The sequence below is a fragment of the Physeter macrocephalus genome, chromosome 8 (genome assembly GCF_002837175.3).
Source record: "Physeter macrocephalus isolate SW-GA chromosome 8, ASM283717v5, whole genome shotgun sequence".
NCBI classification, from domain to species: domain Eukaryota; kingdom Metazoa; phylum Chordata; class Mammalia; order Artiodactyla; family Physeteridae; genus Physeter; species Physeter macrocephalus.
In genome coordinates this window covers 7,063,818-7,088,215 of record NC_041221.1, presented here as the reverse complement: position 1 = coordinate 7,088,215, position 24,398 = coordinate 7,063,818, and the positions used below count along the sequence as shown (strand labels likewise).

Here is a 24,398-nt window from a genome sequence, read left to right as displayed (position 1 = left end):
CGGTCCGGGAGGATCCCACATGCCGCAGACCGGCTGGGCCCGTGAGCCATGGCCGCTGAGCCTGCACATTCGGAGCCCGTGCTCCGCAACAGGAGAAGCCACTGCAATGAGAAGGCCGCACACCACAACGAAGAGTAGCCCCCGCTCACTGCAACTAGAGAAAGCCCGCGCACAGCAACGAAGACCCAACACAGCCATAAATAAACAAACAAACAAATGCAACAAGGACATATTGTCACAGGAAATTATAGCCATTATTTTGTAATAACTTTTATTGGAGTATTATCTGTAAGAATTCTGAATCACTATGTTGTACACCTGTAACTAATATAATATTGTAAATCAACCGTACACTATGGTTGGAGGGTCAACACTACAGCTTTGGTCCAGGTTAGTACTAGCATGTGGCTCCCTGGGTCTTCCTATGAACTTTTCGTGACTGTCTACCTAAATAAGATTCTTAAAAGAATATCTGCCTTTCCTCAGAAGATGCCCAACTGAATAATAAAATTGAGAAGTTGGAGTGAAGTTGTGGGTTAGAAGTCAGTATTGGGAAAGAGGGTTAGAAGGGGTACAAGAAGAGAAGAGAAATGTGAACTGAATGAACGAGATTGCTTCAATTTGTTATGTAACTCCTAAGCTTAAAATTGAGTATTAAATTAATCACAACACAATACAAGACACAGCTATAAAATGGAAGGCCTAATTACCCGAGGGATTGCTTCCGGTTGTCTGATCCTGAATTTTTCCTTGTCTCTTAAAAAAAAAAAAAAAAAAAAAAAAAAAAAAGGAGAAAAGAAAAATGTATTTAAATTTACTTCATTATGATTTTTCAATTCTGTTTTCGAATGACATACTTGCCATTTCACTACTAAGTCAATAAGATAGGTACACTGAACTTTGCTTCAATTTCGTTATAATCAGTGGTAAGCCCTCAGGCAGGGAAGTACTTTCCACCTCTTATCTCAGCAACACCCTAACGTCTTCCACTCCTGCTACTGGATTTACCTTTAAGAACAGTGAACTATAAATCAAAACCACCCAGAAGATCTTCATCAACTCAGCCTTCCATGTGCAGTACATAAGCCTAATGTTCGCCATGGTTCACAATCGTTCTCCAGCTTCTCTCTCCCACCTCTATTTTCCGTTATCCCCATTCACATATTTACTGTAGTTAAGCTGAACAAACCACTGCTTCCTACCCAACAAATCCTACCTTTCCTTCAAGGCCTATTACAAAAATGTCCTTCATGAATTTTCCCGATCCATTTCCCCATCCCCAACCAGAACTAATTTCTCCTTATGGGCTTCCTCACAGGACTGGATCATGCCTTTTACGGGAGTCATCAATTTCAAATTGGTAATACACACATCTCACTTTCCCCGTTAGACCATGAGCTCATAAAGGGCAGTATTCACTTTTGATTCATTGGTGTGTAATCCAAAAGAACAAAACTATACTGTATATTCAAAGTATCCTGTAGATAGGACAGCAATAAACAGAAGGTATCCACAGTATAAACTTTAAAAGCACTTGATGTTATGCACTCCACATCATCTCTTTTTTTGGAGTCATAATCTTTTTTGGCTATACTGCTTTATCTTGGAGAAATATCAACTAATGCTGCAGACACACCACTGTTGATGATCTGGGTACTATTTTCCCACCAAACATTAATATAACACTCACTTCTTTTTGTAGGTTTTTTCATAAGTGGGATGCACCAAATCTTCATCTTCAGGTTCTTCTGGAACATCACAATTTCTAGTCAGAAAAATCACATGGGAATAACACGTCACCAGTGCCTATTCATACATCTTGAACAGTACTTTCTGCCTTTCCAAAAAGGCTACTACCAACTATATGGTACCTGAACTGTGGGTCAGGGTTATTGGAGCAATACCATTTTTCTGGAAGTTGATCTATCCCATCTGGTAATTTTCGCCACTTTAGACAGGAATCACATTGAACCCATGTCTGATCAGGACGTTTCCTGTAACAAAATAGCAACTAAATATTAGCACGGAAATATGGATCTAAGTACTTCACTAGACTTTCCACATCATTTCTACCACAAAATGCCCCTATTACTTAATTCTGTCCCTGAAAATTCCGGAACATTTGACAGCGAGTTAAGATTTTAAAAACAATTTTGGCTACCACTGAAGGTTAAAAGTGACAGACCAATTTAAACAAAGTGACTTAGTCTTGTTTAATAGCATACTATTACATTTTTTCTATAATAAAAACTAAAAAACTTAGAAAACACTACAAATGCCTTGCCCTGAAATTTATGTTAAGTTAGTGTCTGCAGTGTCAAATCTAATATACTTATTAGCACAATAAACCATTCAAAGTACAGAAAACAGGCAAGTTGTATTATTGTAATTTAAGCAATTTTTATAACTGTATTACATTTTACCCTCTATTACAGCACATTTCTGAATAACTTAAATGTATATATTCTTTTAGTTTATAAAAGGCTTTCGAGTTGTGGGATTTATTTCTTACTATGGATTTGATTCAAAAGTTTATGAACACTGTAGAATCACCATGCCCTCCAACATCACATCTTGATATTATAGTCACTTTTTATTTTATTATTATTATTATTATTATTTTTTTTTTTTTTGCAGTACGTGGGCCTCTCACTGTTGTGGCCTCTCCCGTTGCAGAGCACAGGCTCCGGACGCACAGGCTCAGCGGCCGTGGCTCACGGGCCCAGCCGCTCCGCGGCATATGGGATCTTCCCGGACCAGGGCACGAACCCGTGCCCCCTGCATCGGCAGGCGGACTCTCAACCACTGCGCCACCAGGGAAGCCCCCACTTATTATTTTTTAAATGTACTTACTGTATATCTTCAACCAGCAAAGTCAGAGGATATTCTGCATTCTTCTTCACTTTCATTTCATTCCAGTAATCATTGAGCTTATCTCCTAGTGCTGTTACTGTAAGCCTTAAAAAAAAGTAAATTATAAAATCAATTTAAAAAAAAAAGATAAAGATTAAATCTTTGACAAACAGAGAAAGCATAAACAACCTGGTACTGATCATGTGAACACGGGGGGAGGGGCCTCCAAAAGGCACAGTTAAGAAAACTTAAAGTAATGGCAATTTTCTCTAAGGATGTAGATAAGTTCATAGAACAGAGCCAGGACCATCTAGGAATAAGACAGACAATACTAATAACACTTTGGGTCCTCTGTTGAGGAAGTGTGTTGCAGACCAGCTATTGGGAGAACCACAGGCTTTCTGAATTTCACCCCAACCAACAAACTTACAAGCTTCAATGCAAACCAGAATGCAGCTGTTTGCTTTATAAAAGTATGTAACCATTACCAGCAAGTATAATTCAAAATAGCTTCTGTCCCACAATTAAGACTTTCACTTTTCCCACAATAAGGTGTCAGTAAAAAAGCAAATCAGCAGGACCTACTGAGATAAACATGACTACGGCCACAAGTGAATAATCATTTGTTAATGAGTTAAGTGCCTACTGTGCCAGGAACTGTCTGCACACACAAGATACAGTCAGTGTAACACCTTAAATTTAAAACAGACTTAATGTGATCCCTATCAAATTACCCATGATGTTTTTCACAGAACTAGAACAACTAATCCTAAAATTTATATGAAACCACAAAAGACCCAGAATTGCCAAAGCAATCCTGAAAAAAAAAAAAAAGAAAAAAAAAAAAAACCTGGAGGCATAACCCTTCCGGACTTCAGAAAATACAAGGCTACAGCAATCAAAACAGTGTGCTACTGGCACAAAAAGAGACATATAGATCAATGGAACAGAACAGAGAGCCCAGAAATAAACTCACACACCTACAGTCACTTAATCTTTGACAAAGGAGGCAAGAATATACAATGGAGAAAAGACAGTTTCTTCAGCAAGTGGTGTTGGGAAAGCTGGACAGTCGCGTGTAAATCAATCAAGTTAGAACATTCCCTCACACCACACACAAAAATAAACTCAAAATGGCTTAAAGACTTAAATATAAGACATGACACTATGAGACACCTAGAAGAGAACAGAGGCAAAACACTGACATAAATCATAGCAATGTTTTCTTACGTCAGTCTCTCAAGGCAAGGGAAAAAAAAAGCAAAATTAAACAAATGGGGTCTAATCAAACTCACAAGCTTTTGCACAGCAAAGAAAACAAAAAGACAACATATGGAATGTGAGAAAATATTTGCAAAGGATACAACTGCCAAGGGCTTAATTTCCAAAATATACAAACAGCTCATACAACTCCATAACAAAAAAACAACCCAATCAAAAATTGGGCAGAAGATCTAAATATACATTTTCCCAAAGAAGACATAGAGATGGCCAACAGGTACATGAAAAGATACACATCATCACTAATTATCAGAGAAATGCAAATCAAAATGACAATGAGGCATCACCTCAAGCCGGTCAGAATGGCCATCATCAAAAAGTCTACAAATAATAAATGCTGGAGAGGGCGTGGAGAAGGGCAAACTCTCCTACACTGCTGCTGGGAATGTAAGTTGGTGGAAGCACTGTGAAAAACAGTATGGAGGTTACTTAAAAAACTAAAAATAGAGTTACCATATGATCCAGCAACACCACTCCTGGGCATATATCTGAAGAAACCTATAATTCATAAAGATAGGGCTTCCCTGGTGGCGCAGTGGTTAAGAATACGCCTGCCAATGCTGGGGACACGGGTTCGAGCGCTGGTCCGGGAAGATCCCAAATGCCACAGAGCAACTAAGCCCGTGCACCACAACTACTGAGCCCACATGCCACAATTACTGAAGCCCACGCGCCTAGAGCCCGTGCTCGGCAACAAGAGAAGCCACTGCAATGAGAAGCCCGCGCACCGCGAAGAGTAGCCCCCACGCGCAGCAACAAAGACCCAACGCAGCCAAAGATAAATAAATAAAATAAATTAAAAAACAAAAAGATACATGCACCTGGGGCTTCCCTGGCAGTCCAGTGGTTAAGACTCCGTGTTCCCAATGTAGGGTGCATGGGTTCAATCCCTGGTCAGGGAACAAAGATCCCACATGCCACGGCAAGGGGTGAGGGGGGAAAAAACGATACATGCACCCCAATGTGCAGCACTATTTACAACAGCCAAGACATAGAAGCAACCTAAATGTTCATCGACAGAGGAATGGATAAAGAAGATGTGGTGTACACATCAATATATACAATGGACTGTTACTCAGCCATAAAAAAGAATGAAACAGTACCATCAGCAGCAACACGGATGGATTTAGAGATTATGATACTAAGTGAAGTAAGTCAGACAAAGACAAATATTATATCACTTACACGTGGAATCTAAAAAATAGTACAAACTTACTTACAAAACAGAAACAGACTCACAGACTTTGAAAACAAACTTAATGTTACCAAAGGGGAAGGGGGTTGGGGAGGCATAAATTGAGAGTATGGGATTAACAAATGCATACTACTATATATAAAATAAACAACAAGGATTTACTGTACAGCACAGGGAACTATTTCAATATCTTGTAATAAACTATGATGGAAAAGAAAAAAAGAATTATAGACATACATATATACGTATAACCAAATCACTTTGCTGTACACTTGAAACTAACATAATATTGTAAATCAACTATACTTCAAAAGAGTAAATAAAGCTTTTAAAAATTAAGACTCGAGGGGCGCCTCCCTGGTGGAACAGTGGTTAAGAATCCGCCTGCCAATGCAGGGAACACGGGTTCAAGCACTGGGCAGGGAAGACCTCACATGCCGCGGAGCAACTAAGCCCGTGCGCCACAACTACTGGAGCCTGCGCACCTAGAGCCCACGCTCCGCAACAAGAGAAGCCACCACAATGAAAAGCCTGCGCACCGCAATGAAGAGTGGCCTCCACTCGCCGCATCTAGAGAAAGCCCACGCGCAGCAACAAAGACCCAATGCAGTCAAAAAAAAAAATCATAATAAATTTAAAAAATTTTTTAAATAAATAAATATCAAGACTTGAAATTCCGTACTGACAGGTTAATATCAGACATATCTATCCCCATTCATTATCTCTATTTTTCCCCACCAGGAAGCCCCACTATAACAACATATAAACATCCAAATAAGAATGTATCATCTCCCCTCCCAAACACGGTTCTCCTTTCATATCACTTTTTCAGTTCTTCCTCATCTCCTTTTCTTATCACCTCTATTCCTCAATCCATGAGACTGCACCCATTTCTGTTCAAAATGTACCTAGGAGTGGAATTGCGGGGTCATAAGGGTGGACAGTGATGTTCACCTTTATTCAATACAGTCTAATAACTTTCAAAAATGATCAACAATTTTCACACCCAACAGCACGCACAGCAGTTCCAACTGCCCTATATCTTACCAACATTTGCTATATCTTATTCATTTTAGATAATTTTTCCATTTTGATCCAATGTATCAACACTTTTTGCATCTTGTTAAAAAAAAGACCACCTAAATTAAAGGTTATGAAACTATTCTTGTTTTCATTTCCTTTTTGCCTTTCTCATTTAGGCTTAAAATCCATCTGGAATTGATTTTTTGCTTCATATAAGAGGGAGCAGTTAACGTTCATTTTGTTCAAACAGGTAGCTGCACCATCATTTTTAGAAAGATGATCATTTTCCTACTACACCTTCATCATAAATCAGCTGACCATATGTATAAAAAGCAGGGATTTGTTTCTGGCTTCTCTATTCTATTTCACTAGATTATTTTTTCATTAATACCACACTTTCACTACAGCTTTTTAAGTACTGATATTTAGTAGTATGAGTCCTCTTGATTTGTTGTTCTTTGTCTTAACTATCTTTGGTCTTCTGACTTTCCACATAAAGTTTAAATTAAGCCTATTAACATACACACACACCTGCTGGGATTTTTTTTTAACCTGAAATTCTATTTAATTACTTTGGAGAAAAAATGACATTTTATAATATTCAGCCTACCAACTCCTGAACCTGGTATACCTATTTATTCAGATTTGAAATTTCGCTCCACAATGTTTTATAGCTTTTAGTGTGTTGAGGTCTTTGCATATTTTATTTACCCCAAAGCACTTGCTTTTTTGATTTTATGCATAAACATTTTTTGAATCTCATGGTTGGTTTTTTCTTTTGCTGGTAAACAAACTTCTGAATACTTCTTATCTAGCAACCTTAGACTCTGTATTACATTGCAGATTATTTTGGACTTTCTATATACTTGATATTGTCACCTACAGAAAATTATTTATTCCTTTCCAACCCTTATACTTTCATTTCTTTCTTTTTTGCCTTATTTGTTCTGGTTATTTCCTCAAGAACAACGGTGAATAGCTGATAACCTTATCTTACTCCCACTCTTAAGGGGAAAGCTGTCAATAATTCCATTAGGAACTGCTGTTTTTTGCTAAACAGTTGGTATTGCTAACATGCCCTTTCTATTAATGGTTTTGTAAGAGTTCCCTTTTTTCCTACATCACAAATTGATATTGTGGTTTCTCAAGTGCTTTTTCTGTACCTATGAAAATAACCATGAGATTTTTCTTTAACATCAATATGATGAATTACATTGAATTTTGAATAGTAAAAACCACCCATGCCATCTTGGAATACAATCCACTTGGTTTTAATGTATTATTCTTTTTACAAGTCACTAAATGGTATCCGCTGTTTAATTAAGATTTTTATATCTTAACCATGAGAGTGACATAAATTTTCTTTCTTGTAATGCATTCGTGAGTTCACTACTAGTTATGTGGTCTCTTAAAACCTTTAATGATTGTGTAAGCTGGTGCCGCCACTTCCTTAAATGTTTGAAAGTATGTGGGAAATTTTTAATTTGATTCAGTTTGAAAGGAGGGTGTCCATATCATCTAAAACGGTCTAAAATTGCTCATGCTACCCCTCTATGTTTTTCTCTCTGTAGATCTGTAGTAATGTCCTTTTCATTTCTGATATTGATGATTATTGTTTTCTCTTTTTCTTTAGTCTTGCCAGGTGCTTATAGACTGTTAATCTTACCAAAGAACAAACTTTGGGCTTTTGATTGTGTCAATTATCAACTTATTGTCTTCCAGTTCCAAACAGGGTTTTTTTGGGTTCAGTTTTGTGATAATGGAGTTTGATCCTGTAAACATTCATCCTTTGCCAGCCTGAGGAACGTTACACTGGGTTAACGGGGCAATGAACCTGCCAGGTGAGAGCAGCAAGACACATGGCTTTCAGGTCTGGTGCTCCATTATTATCTGGCTGGAACCCATGGCCTCCCAAAGGAGCTCCAGCTGTGCTTTCAGGCCACGCTCTTCCCTCCAGCAGCAGGAACCAGTTCCAGCATATACTCACACCCTTGGGTAAAGACAGGTCTCCTCTACAGAACAGCTCCAGCCCAGGCCCACCCACATCCCCTGGCAACAGCAGGCCATGTCTACAGACCCAGACTGGCCAGACCTTCTGGCAAGCTTCTTGCCATGGCAAGTAGCCTGTTCCTGTGTTTGTTATGACCTCTACAAAGAGATCTGAATCTCCGACATCAGGGCCCGGGGACCCTCTCCTAGTTCCTTTATTGTCTACTCTTTTTCAACCTAGAGGTAACAGCTGCTCTTTTGTATCAGCTAGTTCTGGACATCTACTGTCCTCTTTTACCTCTTTGAGTGATCACCTTCTACTATTCTGGTTAACAACTCCCTATATTTTCCCTGTTCAAATAACAGGGGTAGCTTCTGTCTCCGGACTATAGTCTGAATATTTATTGATTTTCTCTATTGTGTGTTTCCTATTTTGCTCTTTATCATTTCCCTCCTTCCACTTTGTTTTTATATGAAGTTTGCATTCTTCTTCGTAATATACGCTCATTAAGACAACTGTTTGTGCCTCCTAAATTTACAAGTAAAATTGATGGTCATATTTATTTTATGGCTTCTGATCACTCTTAAAAGATATGAGCATTTCTGTCTCAAGTACATAGGACTAAGTTATCCTAAAGTTCCCATCCAAGATCAAAGTTTCTGGATTTTATATTACACAAAAAAATGTTACCAAGGAAGCAGGAACTTCCCCTATTTAGTACAAATCTCAAACGTACTTCATCAGTAAAGACAAAGGAGAATATATTTCTATTTGTGACAGAGTAGAATACAATCCCCAGGGATGAGAAAATAATTACATGTGTTTTCTATGCAAGCTTCCCACAAAACAGAAAGAAATCCAGCTTAGAAAAAGTTATGAAAGTATTTCCAAAATAAATTGTAAGAAGTCAGTCATTTAAATAGGTAACATACCTGTATTCGTTAGTATAATCAAAATCTTGTTTATTATGAGTCGGTTTTAGGAAATAACAGTCTATAATCCCCACTACTCCAACACCCATGTTGTTTGCCTGAAAAATAAAACTGGCATTTTAAACATGAAACATGATGCTCCAAACAATTATCCCTTCACCAAGATTTAAGATCTGTATGAAACATTTTCCAATATTTTATCTCATGATTCTCATGACATTTAGATTGAAAAACAGTGTCTGGTAGGTAATTTACCTTTCTGGGAGCTAACTCCTAAATATGTAACAACAGCTTTCCTCCAAAACCACTTCCACTGTTATCAAGTATTCATGTAGACAAGTATTATCATTACCGATTTTATACTAGGGAAAAAAGATCCCCTCTACTGGGATGCAATTTCTTAGCTACTAAAAACCACAACTAACTCCTTCCTGTATCCACAGTGCCTAGCAAAGGCTTTGGATCATAATATTCCGTAAGTTTGTTAGATAAAAATTAAAGACATTGATCCAAAGTTACACATTCAGTTGTTAATTGTGAAGTAAAAACTTTAATTCAACTGACCTAGGTTATTTTTTAAACCTGCTAGCTAAAACACTGAACTCAAAGTAACTGAGTCATTTTCTGATTATCTACACGTGATTAACACATGTATTTTGTTCACGACTATAGTTGAGTCTAAGTATAAAGAGAAAAAGTGAAATACTGACATGAGAATTTTCATAGATACAACTATAGACAAAACCATGAAAACCTAATCATAATGCTACTCCACTAAAAACCATCAGTGGTTCCTCATTGCGTACAACTTGTAAACCACAGAACCCTTCAATTTTAGTTCTTTTTCACCTCCTTTCTGGCCTCATCTTCCTCTTTCCCACTCCCCACTTACCACCTGGTCCAGGCATAACAAATTTTCTGTGAAAACAGGTAAAGGATAAACAGATCGACATAGTGGGCAATCAATGTTCACCATCCTAAATTGAATTCTAAAACAATGGAAGTGGTTTAGGAGGAAAACTCTGATATATTCAGGAACTAACTCCAGAAAAGTAAATCACCTATGAGATACTATTTTTTAGGCTACTGAGTCAACAACTAATTAAAACCAATCAATTTTATTCTAGCATGAAAAAAATCAAGGATCCTTTTCCAAGTGTAGAGAAAATGTCTGCACCTGTGCCTGAGGTCTAAGGCGAGTTACTTATTAGCCCCAATTCCCTCATCTGTAAAACAGAGATAAAATGTTCTGTCCTCAAATTAATATAAAAGCGTTCTAAGGTCAAGTGCCATACCAATGTTATTAAAAACACTGACATTAGGCAGGGCTTCCCTGGTGGCACAGTGGTTGGGAGTCCCCCTGCCGATGCAGGGGACACGGGTTCGTGCCCCGGTCCAGGAGGATCCCACGTGCCACGGAGCGGCTGGGCCCGTGAGCCATGGCCGCTGAGCCTGTGCGTCCGGAGCCTGTGCTCCGCAACGGGAGAGGCCACAACAGTGAGAGGCCCGCATACCACCAAAAAAAAAAAAGTCATTTGGCAAAAAGCACATTGTTTCACATCTGACGCGGTAACATGTTATCCTTTTATAAAAAACACAGACATTTTCAGATATAAACTTACCCTTAACTGACATCCAACTTTTTCATAAGCTTTGATGAGTCTGTTTCTGTGATACATCATTATCCCATAATGATCTTTATTTCTGCAGTTGAATCCAAAAGTAATTCTCACAGTTTTATTAGTCTTAAATGTTAAGGAAAATTCTGAACACAACACCTCACTCCCTTTAAACCACCCTTCCTATTTCATTATTTTTTGAGTCCAAAGCAGGGCAAAAGTTGGAGAGGATTAGACTCTATCAGGATAAAAGGAGAAAGGGGGAAGGGAAATACACTTGACTGATACATATCTATATACAGCATCGTAACAAGCAAAATAAAGGATACTAAAAATTTGGGTCGATAAATATCACGTTCAATGTAGGCAAGACTCTTCGAAACTAGCTGTGTCTTCACTTTCTGTCCACGCAAGATGATCTGCATTCGTGGCTTTAGATATAATATACTACAGTAAGCCTGCAAAGACACACAGTTATCTGTCCTTTCCAAATAATTATCTATGGATTTGTTCAACATTACTTACGCATGTATTTAAAAAGGAAGCTACCGCCTTGCTTTGATAAAAGACGTATTAACTCTTCGATAAAATACTACAGACTATAAAGGTGTATTAGTTAATATCTGAATACTTTTTATTAAAAACAAGCTCAATATACTGTAGCCAGTAAAAATGACTTACAGAAAACAATCCACTGACCTACATAGATGTTGATATGTTAAGAGAAAAAAAGTTAAAAAACAGCATGTAGGGCTTCCCTGGTGGCGCAGTGGTTGAGAGTCCGCCTGCCGATGCAGGGGACACGGGTTCGTGCCCCGGTCCGGGAGGATCCCACATGCCGCGGAGCGGCTAGGCCCGTGAGCCATGGCCGCTGAGCCTGTGCGTCCGGAGCCTGTGCTCCGCAACGGGAGAGGGCACAACAGCGAGAGGCCCGCGTACCACAAAACAAACAAACAAAAAAAACAGCATGTATAGTATGGTCTCATTCTAATTTTAAAAAAATGTTTATGTGTACAATAAGGACTATTTTCTGACTCTCCTGTCAAAACTGTATATTGCTATTATAATTTTAAAAGCATCAATAAATTTTATTTGGGCAAAAATAAGCAAAATCTAATATAAACAAAAGGGACTATTATAAGCTTGAAAAGGAAAAAAAATCATAAATAATGCACTAACATTTAAGCAGAATAGACAAACAGCACTTTTTCCACACGGAGCTGTAAAAATCAGCAGTCATCTAAATGTGTTTTCAAGTCTTTTTTTTTTTTGGCCGCGCTAAGGCTGCCATGGGCCATGGCAGGGGAAGTGCCTAGTCCTAAGCACTGGACCGCCAGGGAATTCCCTAAAGGTGTTTTCAATTCTTAATACATGGAAGTTTAGACACCTTAGAATTGTGACCAAACTTTGCATCCTAAAACATGTTAAAATATGATCTCCTGTGCCTGCCTCCAAGCTATCAGAAACCTCTGAGGGAAATGAATTGAACAACTCAAGAAGGATGTATGAAAAGTTCAACACAAAACTAAAATTTGAACATTTCTTATTTTTTTTTCCTGACTCCTGGTTTCAAAATTAGTGGTGTTTTGCCTGTTTATAAATTTCATTAATGACATTTTAAAACATTCTTTTCATGGTACACTAACATTATACCATCTGCCCTGGCTACCTCTGGATAGTCTTAAGATTTTCTTAACAACTAGGACATACTTCACTAACACACTGGGGTATATCAAGGAATAGTAATAGCTGCCATTGTATTGCTAGAATCTCAGAAAAAATTACATAGTATACTTGTTAACGTCAAATGAATCCTTAGCTTGGGGTTTTGAAATAACTTTAGCACAAAAAAAGGGAAAAGGGGAATTCCCTGGTGGTCCAGTGGTTAGGACCACTCTCCCTGGTCGGGGAACTAAGATCCCACATGCCGCAGTGCAGGCAAGAAAAACAAAAAGAAGGGAAAAAAAAGGGAATAGTATTATATGTCATATCATAGTGACTAAGAAACTTAATATTCTTTGTTTTTATTTATTTATTTATTTTGGCTGCGTCGGGTCTTTTGTTGCTGTGTGGGCTTTCGCCGGCTGCAGCGAGCAGGGGCTACTCTTTGTCGCCGTACACGGGCTTCTCATTGTGGTGGCTTCTCTTGCTGCGGAGCACGGGCTCTAGGCGTGCGGGCTCAGTAATTGTGGCTTGCGGGCTCTAGAGTGCAGGCTCAGCAGTTGTGGCGCATGGGCTTAGTTGCTCCGCAGCATGTGGGATCTTCCCGGACCAGGGCTCGAACCCGTGTCCCCTGCATTGGCAGGCGGATTCTTAACCACTGCACCACCAGGGAAGCCCGAAACTTAATATTCTTATTATATCAACACTGTTATATTGAGATATTAATTCCTTCAATCTTAAAAACATTCTCATCTCTAAGGTCAAATCTCAAAGATATTTATCACAAAATTATATTAACGTGCATTATGTATAGGCTATACATAATTTATTGCTTTAGGGTATCAATAATGTGTGTGTGTTCCAGAGAATATTTTAAATTTTAAAAGACACACTCTGAATCTGGCGTTTTGATTGAATCAATCAATATGGCCATCACAGGACAAACTGATTCTAGTATTCCCAATTCAAATAATTAACCACACAGTGAAAGAACGTTTACAAGCACTGTTAGACCTGATGACTTCGCAATTAAAAAACTTTTCTAAGCAAATAAAACAAGCAGTGCGCACAAGACAAATTTAATAAATTGGTTCATGTCTGAGATACTTAGAGATTTCTGACAGCATTTATAATACAAGTGGTTAACAATTTCCATTATTTGATGATTTTCTCATTCCCACAAAGAGAGCTGAACACATACCCTCAGAGAATAGTCACTCTCAGGGGCAATTTGGTCCATCCTTTCTTGCTTCTTGTACCCTTTCTTCCCTGCTGTCTCATCTAAATCTTCTGGAATTCTGATGTCATATTTATCCTTCTCAAAATCAAACTCTGTTGCACTTTTGTAGCTGCAAAAATAATTTTTTTAAGAGCTAAATTTTAACTTCACCATAAGATAAGCAAGCAAGTAACTTAGTTAGCAAAACAAAACATGAACATGTGGTGGGAGTTAAGGTCAGAGGAGTTGGAGGGAGGGAGGGAGGGAGGGAGAAAAGAAATCCAGAAGGTACAGAAAAGAACTGTATTCATTCACACATTGCCATTGGGAATGTCAAATGATAGAGCCACATTCTGACAGTTTCTTAAAAAAATAAACATGCAACTACTATATGATCCAGCAATTACACTCCTGGGCATTTATCCCACAGAAGGATGACCGTATTCCCACAAAAACCTCTATGCACTTATTTTATAGCAGGGGTCTCCAACCCCCCGGCCTGTCAGGAACCCGGCCGCACAGCAGGAGGTGTACAGCTTCACCTGCCGCTCCCCATCACTGCATTACTGCCTGAACCCCACCCCCCGACCCTGTGGAAAAAACTGTCTTCCGTGAAACCGGACCCTGATGACAAAACGGTTGGGAACCCCTGTTTTATAGCTCTATTTGTAATAACTGAAACTTGTAAACAACCAGATTGGTAAACACACTGTGGTCCATCCATACAATGCAATTCCCACTCAGCAAGAGGAAGCAAACGGACACACACAAGAACCTGGATGAATCTTCAGAAAATTATGCTGAATGAAAAAAGCGAATCCCAAAAGGTTTCACACAGTATGATTCCAGTTACAGAATATTCTTGAAATGACAAAGTTACAGAAATGGAGAACATGTTAGAGGTTGCCAGGGATTAAGGAAGAAGTGGGTGTGGATATAAAAGGGATCCCTGAGTTGATGAAATTGTCCTGTACCTTGACTATATCAATGTCAGTATCAACAGCACTATTGTACTGTAGTGTTCCAAGATGTTATCATTGGGGGAAACTGGGTAAAGGGTACATGAGATTTCTTACAACTACATATGAATCTACAATTATCTCAAAATTAAAAGTTAAAGAAAAAATGGTGGTAGGAATGGGAGGGGCAGGGAAGAAAGTAAGAAAAGGAAAATAAAAGAAAACGGGAATACAGGTGGTCAGAAAAGCACAAGAATTAAAGGATTTTAGGATTATCACTATTTGTGCTTTATTCCTATGGTTCAGCAGATCTTAGATCTCTCAATATCACACATTTACCCTAAATTTTAAAACTTTATTTGCAAAGGATTTTATCCTCACAAAGATTTAGCAACACAGAAGTCTCATTTATATTATTTTTCTCAACAGATGCTGAATTGTGCTTAGCTTTATGTAATTAACCAGACAGACAAAAATTTCTCTAACTTACTCAAGTTGGGACTTGTTGGCTGGGCTTTATCTTTTCGTTACATTTCTCTTTTTTTTTGAGGAGAGGGATGGTATAACCAAGAGCGAAAATAGAGTGCTATGGAGACAGAATGGCAGGGCTAGGAAATTTATTTTTAGTAATATGAAATTATCTCAAATTGAAGGCAAAGTAGCCTCAATAAAATACCCTTGGAAAAGGTAAATCATTAACTATGCCATAAAATGAGGACCTTCCAATATATTTGCACTCTTGTGTGACAAAGCATGAATGTAATGAAATTATTCCCGCACATGCACTTTACTCCCCAAATGGCTAACAACTAGCTGAGGTCTATGTTTACCTTCTGAGATTCCAAATGATGATCCTCGTCCCCTTCTTACCCATGATAGCATCCAGCTCTGCCAGTAATTTCTGTTCCGTAGAAAATAGAGAATGTTCCAGAATTGCAGCGAGGCTTGCTTTTGATTCTGTTAAATTAATTATCTGTCGTATATCCTAAGTTAAAGACATAGACCAACGATGTATTTTTCACAATTACGATATGGAAACCAACTCAAACTAACTGAAAAACCATTTCCTAAATTACTTTCTAAGCTTTAAAATGATAGTGTGATTTCAAATGAACACCAAGAAGGATGAAGTATGAAGAAGTTTATTATTATTCCTACTTTAATTATTTCCAATATTTGAACGTTTATATAGAAGACATTTTCCTAAGGATATCTTGCTTTCCATGGTTTCTGGTAAAAACTTCAAGCCAGATCATACGCTTATCAGACCACAAAAAGACTGAAATAAAGAAGCTTAACATAAAATGCAATCGCCTTATGCTAAGGATTTCCACGGCACAACTCCAACAGAGCACACAAAGGGACAAACGCGTGGCCCAGAAGCAGAGTAGAGGCCGTGGATGGGAACAAGAGCTAGAAGGGAAGGTATGACTGAAAAGCAAGAATCTGGAGGAGGGCAGAAGGATGGAATGGGCCCGATTGTCTCTTCAGAGATTCAATTTCAAAACCAGAAGGATATGGTGCTTGTTGAAGGCCACTATTGGGACAACAACATGTTCTGCTTTTATGACTTCCAAGTAGGTCTGAGACAAGAAGCCCACGCTCATGCTCTCTCCATTTCTGGTAAAAACCATTGCGTCTTTACCCAAACGCATAGAGCCTGACTTGAAGCCATTCCCATACAATCCAACTGGGACGTGACCATTCATGGTGACTTTGTCACTGAAGCCAAAGCTAAAAAGAAAAACAAAATTTAATAAGTACGTATACTCTTCATTATTTCAATTCAAAAACTGTAATACCAAGTAAAATGCCTAAGTCTGAATGTTAGCCGCATCCTTCCTTGCTGTATAATCTTGGGCAAATTACTTAATCTGTATTGATGTGTTTCCCTAACTCTGAAACGAAGGAAACCAAACCCACCTTATAGGGACGTAAAGATTACACACACTAAAGCAGGAGCTCATTGCCGGGCACACCCTAGCTAAATGGCTGAATTATAATTTAGGCTCCAAGGACCTTGAGATTTCACCCCATGAAATCTCCTCCTCTAAGTGCGAATGGTTCTCTTGTTCTCAGCGAGCCTGGCGTACTGTGATTGTTGATCGGGTGAACCTGCCGTTTTTATCAGTGTGAGGAGTATCTGAGAGACAGCAGAAAGGCCTCTGAGGCAAACCCTCCCTCCACCTCATACCTGTGCTATGTATCTCAGCTTCTATTTCGGGCACATCTGGCTTCATCCTGACATCCTATTCTGTGACCCTAGAGCCCAAGCCCTTACGGCTATGCTACTTCCTCATCCTCTGTGTCACTTTAAAATTACCAGTCCCCATTCCCCAAAGTGGTAAGTTTTATTGGAAATAGTAGCTAAAACTATTTCCACTAAAGCACAAACAACTGATGTCAATGTGCTACAACTCTAAAGGAACGGTGGACTTTTATTTTTTTATTTTTTTTTTATTTTATTTTTTTGTGGTATGCGGGCCTCCCTCTGCTGCGGCCCCTCCCGTTGCGGAGCACAGGCTCCGGACGCGCAGGCTCAGCGGCCACGGCTCACGGGCCCAGCCGCTCCGCGGCACGTGGGATCCTCCCAGACCGGGGCGCGAACCCGGCTCCCCTGCATCGGCAGGCGGACGCGCAACCACTGCGCCACCAGGGAAGCCCCTACGGTGGACTTTTAGATCAGTCAGACATGGGGGCGGGTGGTGAGAACGGCAGGGACTGCTTAATAGTCTAACAGTAGAAGTAAATGACGGACGACTTAAGAGAGCACACTGTGGGCACAGCATCTCATGTTTAAAAAACAAAAACTACAGGCTCTAAGTAAGACACATGCAACACCTGAACTAGGTAAAAGCAATGATTTTAAGGAGTGTGACACTTTTACATACCTCAGCATTTTATGTAATTTGTCTGAAGTCATACCATTCCCATTATCAGTAAATGTCAGGCATATATGGTCATTTATCACTGTTTTGTCAATCCATATCTGTTTAGCATTCACATCAGGATCGTAAGCATTATCTGAGAAACGAAAGTTTTGCGAAATTTTGATCTTGCATTGTAAAGAAGAGCAATTAGTTCAGCACAACACTTTGACAAGCAACAGAATAATATATTTTAAGGAAAATTTAAAAGCTGAAATGCTTTGGAACTCCTAAGATTTGACAACATGAAACTAAACTGTACCATGCTATATACCGTTCATTGACTATTACAGAATTAACTCTATCTAAAGCCCTCCACTTGTTATACAGAGAGCAGAGACTGGTACCCACTACACTGAAAAAGTGTAAAGCCAGAAGAATCACTGCACTGAAGAGACAGATGATCAAGACAGAAAGGTCTTCTTCTGCCCAAAGAACTAGCCTAGCTGTCATAAGGGAACAGGGCTGAGTGCCAACAGCACTGCAAGTTAACATGGAAGGTCCACAACACTTACTGAATACTTGAGAAGGCAGTCTGCTAACCTATACACACACACGAAGGTTTACTTCTACCCAGTTCTTCAAATTGTAGCCCTTTTCAATCTGACAGAAGTTTCTAGTGGCTGGTACATTTTTCTCTTCTCTGTACACCTCACCGTTTAACACCCTTGCCTAGCATACTTGTTTCTCTCAGAATAGGTAAGTATGAGGAATATATCAAAGAAAAATGAAAAAATTTTCCACAGTAGCAGTAATAAAATCAACTTGTGAACTATCTAAGATCTATCAGAATATCCCTAACTGACTAAAAATACTTTTGAGGTATATTTTGAAGTCTTCATTATAATATAAATAATGGTTCTCAAACTATCCTTCCGTAAGCCTTCAATTAAAATCAAATAATCTTTTTCATCAACCATCTTAGCTTCATAAAAAAACTTAAAAATTCGGTACCCCACACAGAGCACCGTGACTTTCCGTTGCCCGAACCCAAAGCCAGAGAAGCGCTATGTACGAACCCAGGCTAAGCAGCTCCTCCGGGGTGCCAGGAAAAAGAATGAGCGCGAATAGCTGCAACGTTATCTCATTTGCACCTCAGAGTCTACATCTGAACAGCACATGTTAGCTGCGAGACTCTGGAAAATCTAACTTCACACAAGAAAAGAAGGGTTCTCAAATTTTCTTTCTTTTCTTTTTCTTGCACATCCAACATAGGACCCTTTCTTGATAATGAATCTAAGGTATATCTAAGAATTCCCAAGAATTCATGTGCACTAATTTTACCAAGAAAAAAAAACATGACCCATAATGCAAATCTGAACACAACCTTGCCTCTTTTCTCATGTTCATTAAAACACTTTTAAAAATAATCCTATACCTTGATCCTATCTACTGGAAAAACCAAGAATTTATTATCACAAATCTAACATAATATAATCCTCCTAGTTACTAACACCAGAAAAATGAATCCACTGTTATAAATATTTTCAGACTATTAAAAAAAAACCATAATTCTCACTTTTTGGCAATAGACGTATTTCTTTTATAATGGACTAAAAATATTTTCAACATAAATGCTTTGGGAACTTTGCAAATTAAAATACTTTGATAGTAATACAGGGAAATACTCTGACAATTGTATACGGAAGGCTGCGCAGTGATTAATTTGACATCAGTTTGAATAGTTGTTATGCTAGGTAACCTTTACCAACGTTATCGCTGAGATGCACTTTGGTTTTTTTTAAAAAGCACATCTGCATACTATTTTTCAATAAAAAGCTTTTTAGAACTTCAATTGCAAGCAACAGATTATATACAAAACACCAATTTACTTACCTATTAATTCAGCAACCGCACTAAATGGCCAAGTGTGACTAGTAGAATTTGTATGCAAAAACTTCGGGCAAAGCTGAAATAAACCAATGATTCATGTAAATTAATTAAGGTCTTACTTTTGAGAACAGACGCCAAAATAATTTTCTGTCCCAGTATTAAGAAAGACCAAGCAAGAATGACTTAGCTGCTTGCGTCAGGATATACCTGGAAAACATAACCTGGAAAATGAGATTCCTGGAAGATAAGGCTGTAAATCAACTAAATAGTTTCTCATCAAGCTGTGCTGCAAAAACCCTTGCCTCCTTGTGTCTACCAATCCAGAGCCATATCATAAAGTACCCAATCCCAAAGCTATCCACGCTACAAGACCTACCTCAAAATTACCATGAGATAAAACTAAGACTTTTGTCAAAGGGGTGTTTTCTCCTTTAGTGCATTAAGCTTAATAAACTTAGCTTTGCTTATTAATCAACAGGCTTTTCTCATGGTCTCTCCAAGTTCATTATATCAACAGTTGAACTTGCAGCACCGGAGCAGTATACATCTATAAAGCCTTCAAAACAATGTCAAATAACAGTTCAAATGCAACAAACCTTCTTGACCTCCAGAGATTTTATGTCTGATTCATGGTAATACAGTATGGAAGAGTATGTTAATCAACCTCATGCTATAGGGAACTCTCTAAATTCCTAAGTAGTACAGATACCAAATGCCTAAAAATGTACAAATGGTTTAAAAAGGCTGAGGCTTGGAAATTTCAATATGCAGAGTATTTCCATGAAATGAGGACTTTTTTGTGTTCATTTTGAACAGATTATCTCATATTTAAGGGGGAAAAAAGAGGCACTTTAAGTGTTTCATGTGAAGAGCCCTAGAAATATGATTAGATTATAAATCCAACCAGCTGCATTTACAGTGTTCAGCTGCTGCCACAAGGTGTCAGAAAGAGGTCTACTTTTCCTCTGTCCACCCTCGATTTTAGACAATGCCCAAGCATTTGTTTACTATCAGGTTAAAGTACACATATGAGAAATAGTATTCTGTAGAAGAGTGGTCTTCAAACTGGAGCATATGTAATTCAGACCTTCTACGGCATACTTTCTATAGCATACATCCACGGAATAATGGAGTATAAGGAATTCCCCAACTTTCTAAAACAAGAGTTTTTATAAAGAAAATCCATTTCCAGGCCTTCATCTTCTACAAGAAACCTTTTGTCAAATTAGTCTACCCGAGTCCTGTCCCAGGCCCTCCCCTTGCACAAGCATCAGTCCTCCATTTACAAAAGAGTACAGAGTGTACTCCTCACCCATTCTAAATCTTACTATGGGGCACGGCTTTGGGGTGTAAAGCCTCTGGCTACCAAAGGAGAAAACGATTAATCAACACCAGAAACCCTTAGAATAGTTTCTGTCTTTGCTCTCTATTTTATGAATTTGTTAGGTGTGAAGTCTGGAGTTAGAAATTGGGTATTTTGGTCCATGTTGTAATACTTCGATTTTAGATGTACGGCAGACTGTGGGTAGACTGTCAACTTACATTTAATGACTTCATCCTATATACCAGCTCCAAACTGACAGAGTACATATTGTTCTTGAGTAAGAGTCCCCAGGGAACAAAGCAAAGAAGGCATCAGTAAGAAAAGATGAATGCTAAACAGTGTTTTTTTTTTTGGTATTTAAAGAAAAGCATTATTTTCAACTACTCTTAATTCTCATCTCTAGAACATGTCATCAGCTGGAAAGAAAAACACCCTTCAACAGCCAACACACACACACCACACACACACCACACACACACACACACACACACACACACACACACACACACACACACACACACACACACACACACACACGACATGGACTGTGGAGAATCTTTAACCAGATGCGTGATCCTGGGTAAGCAACTTAACGCTCTGGGCCTCAAGTTTTATCGCCTGTGAAAATGAGGATGATAATAGTATCAGCTTACCAAGACATTAAGAGAATTTAAAAACTTAATATTTATACATGCTTAGAAGAACACCTGGGACATAATAAGCATTATAAGTGTATGTTTTTTTAAAAGTAAGTATACCCTTAAAGGCACAACTGAGCTCATATATAAATAAAGAAAATCCTCAAGGGCCTCAAGTAAAGAAGGAATTAAAAACTAAAATAAAATTTGAAAATGTGGATTAGAGTGGGGTGCTTAACTGGAATACAAAGGTTTCGATTTTAATGTGGACTCAGGGAGAGGAGACATGGCAGAAGAGAAGCACGCACTTGAAGTAACTGCCCCCTCTTCCCTCCTCAGTAAAAAAGGCGGTGGGGGCAATATGCCCAATGGGAAGCTAATAGCAAACAAAATAGTAGTTTGGAAACTGGAAAACACAGACTAGTGACAACTGATTTAATACCCTGGAAAAAGCTAAATCCGAAGCCTGTAGGAGATGAGAAAACCAACCAGAAGCAGGTCAGGAACCTTGGCAACCCCAGAAAGTCTTAGAAATTAGACTTTGTACCTTTGAAGTAAAAGATACTAGAAGCTGTATGAAAACAAGATAGGTTGAAAGTCTTTAAAAGAAGAAAGATTCCCCAGCTCCTTCTTTTACCCTGAGCAGCCCTTCAACTACCCTCAGCAGCCCTTCAACTACCCTCAGCAAACCACGTAAGGCTGGAGGTCTGTTCTCTGGAGAAACTGACAGCAGCGGGGGCTCACAGACAATCAAAAGCAGGTGGGTTAAAAGCAGGTCAGCAAATAGACCAGAAATAAACCCTCTCATATATGGTCAAATGATTTTCCACAAGGGTATAAAGACCATTTAATGAGGAAAGGACAGTTTTCTCAACAAATAGTGCTGGGAAAACTGGATATCCATAAAAAGAATGAAGTTGTACCCTTACCCCATACCATAAACAAAAATTAACTCAAAATGGATCAAAGAGCTGAAACCATAAAACTCTTAGAAGAAAACATAGGGGAAACCTTTTACGACATTGGACTTGGCAATGATTTCTTGAAATCACCAAAATTTAAAACTTCTGTACATCAAAGCAGCGGTCCCCAACCTTTTTGGCACCAGGGACTGGTTTCCTGGTGGTGGGGGGGGGGGGGTGGATGGAGAAATGGTTCAGGCGGTAATGCAAGGTAATGCAAGCGATGGGGAGCCGCAGATGAAGCTTTACTCGCTTGCCAGCCTCTTACCTCCTGCTGTAGCAGGCCGTGGACCACTGCATCAAAGGACACAATCTACAGAGTGAAAAGGCAACCTACAGGATGGGGGGAAAAATCTGCAAATCAAGTATCTGATGAAGGGTTAATATGTAGAATTTACAAAGAACTCCTACAACTCAACAACAAGAAGACTACAAACAGATTAAACAATGGGCAAAGGACTCAGATATTTCTCCAAAGATGCTCAACATCTCTAACCATTAGGGAAATGAAAATCAAAACTACAACGAGATACCACCTCACACTCAAAGGGTTGGGAATGGTTAAAAATCAAAACAAAAAACACAACAACACAAGCAGAAAGTAAGTGTTGGGGAGGCCGTGGAGGAACTGGAACTCATGCACACCCTTCGAGGGAATATAAAATGGTGCAGCCACTGTAGAAAACAATATAGAGGGGCCTCAAAAAATTAAATATACATTTGCCATAGTATCCAGCAATTCTAATTCTGGGTATATACTGAAAAGGACTGAAAGCAGGGTCTTTTTTTTTTTTTTTTTTTTTTTGCTGTACACAGGCCTCTCACTGCTGTGGCCTCTCCCGTTGCAGAGCACAGGCTCCAGACGCGCAGGCTCAGCGGCCGTGGCTCACGGGCCCAGCCGCTCCATGGCATGTGGGATCTTCCCGGACCGGGGCACGAACCCATGTCCCCTGCATCGGCAAGTGGACTCCCAACCACTGCGCCACCAGGGAAGCCCGCGGGGTCCTTTTTTTTTGCTCCTTAATTGAAGTATAGTTGATTTACAATGTTGTGATAGTTTCAGGTGTACACCCAAGTGATTCCATTATACATGCATACATATATACACACACAAAGATATGTGTATGTGTGTGTATGCCTATATATATATATATATATATATATATAGGCATACACACACATACTTTTCCCAGACTCTTTACCAGTATAGGTTATTACAAGATATTGAATATAGTTCCCTGTGCTATACAGTAGGTCCTTACTGTTTTTTATTTTGTATAAAATTTATGTATTTTGTATACAGTAGTGAAAGCAGGGTCTTCAAGAGACATCTGCACACCCACGTTCACAGTACCATTATTCATAATAGCCAAAAGTGGAAGCAACACAAATGTCCATCGATGAATGAATGAACAAAATGTGGTATATTCATAGAGTGGAATATTATTCAGCCTTAAAAGGAAAGAAATTTTGATACATCTTACAGCATGCATGAACCTTGAGGACATTATGCTAAGAGGAACAAGCCAATCACAAAAAGACAAATAATGTATGATTCCACTTATATAATGTACATAGAGTAGTCAAATTCACATAAGGTAAAACGGCCAGGAGCTGGTGGAAGGCGGAACGGAGGGTTATTTTTTAATGGGTACAGACTTTAGTTTTGCAAGATGAAGAGTTCTGGAGATTGGTTGTACAACAATGGTACTGTACTTAACATACTGAGCTGCACGCTTAAAAATAGTTAAGATGGTAAATTTTATGTTATGTGTATTTAACCACAATAGTAAACAAATGAAAACCAAATCTGCAAACTGAACAATGGGATACTCCTATCTCCTTTTCCCTGCTTCAGAAGAGCTAGCAGCCAGGATTATATAAGCCATGCAGGAGGCTAGATGTAGAATTCCTCTCTGGAAAACGGAATGATTTCTAAAATTTCTATCTGGTTCTTTTTTTTTTTTTTTTTTTTTTTTTT

At 38.8% G+C, this 24,398-nt stretch overlaps 1 protein-coding gene across 2 annotated transcripts in view; it reads right to left on the bottom strand.

Annotated features, from left to right (window-relative positions):
• The window catches only part of MORC3 (MORC family CW-type zinc finger 3), a 40,767-nt gene that overhangs the window by 12,979 nt on the left and 3,390 nt on the right, over positions 1-24,398 (bottom strand). For both annotated transcript variants that reach the window (XM_055086404.1, XM_055086405.1), the window contains exons 2-13: positions 19,497-19,569; positions 17,625-17,757; positions 16,254-16,467; positions 15,564-15,712; positions 13,757-13,904; positions 11,223-11,351; positions 10,897-11,019; positions 9,275-9,372; positions 2,854-2,958; positions 1,872-1,994; positions 1,691-1,765; positions 711-756 (exon numbers count right to left, since the gene is read on the bottom strand). In XM_055086404.1, the coding sequence (XP_054942379.1) occupies positions 711-756; positions 1,691-1,765; positions 1,872-1,994; positions 2,854-2,958; positions 9,275-9,372; positions 10,897-11,019; positions 11,223-11,351; positions 13,757-13,904; positions 15,564-15,712; positions 16,254-16,467; positions 17,625-17,757; positions 19,497-19,569 (1,416 nt within the window). The remainder of the gene's footprint in view (positions 1-710; positions 757-1,690; positions 1,766-1,871; positions 1,995-2,853; positions 2,959-9,274; positions 9,373-10,896; positions 11,020-11,222; positions 11,352-13,756; positions 13,905-15,563; positions 15,713-16,253; positions 16,468-17,624; positions 17,758-19,496; positions 19,570-24,398) is intronic.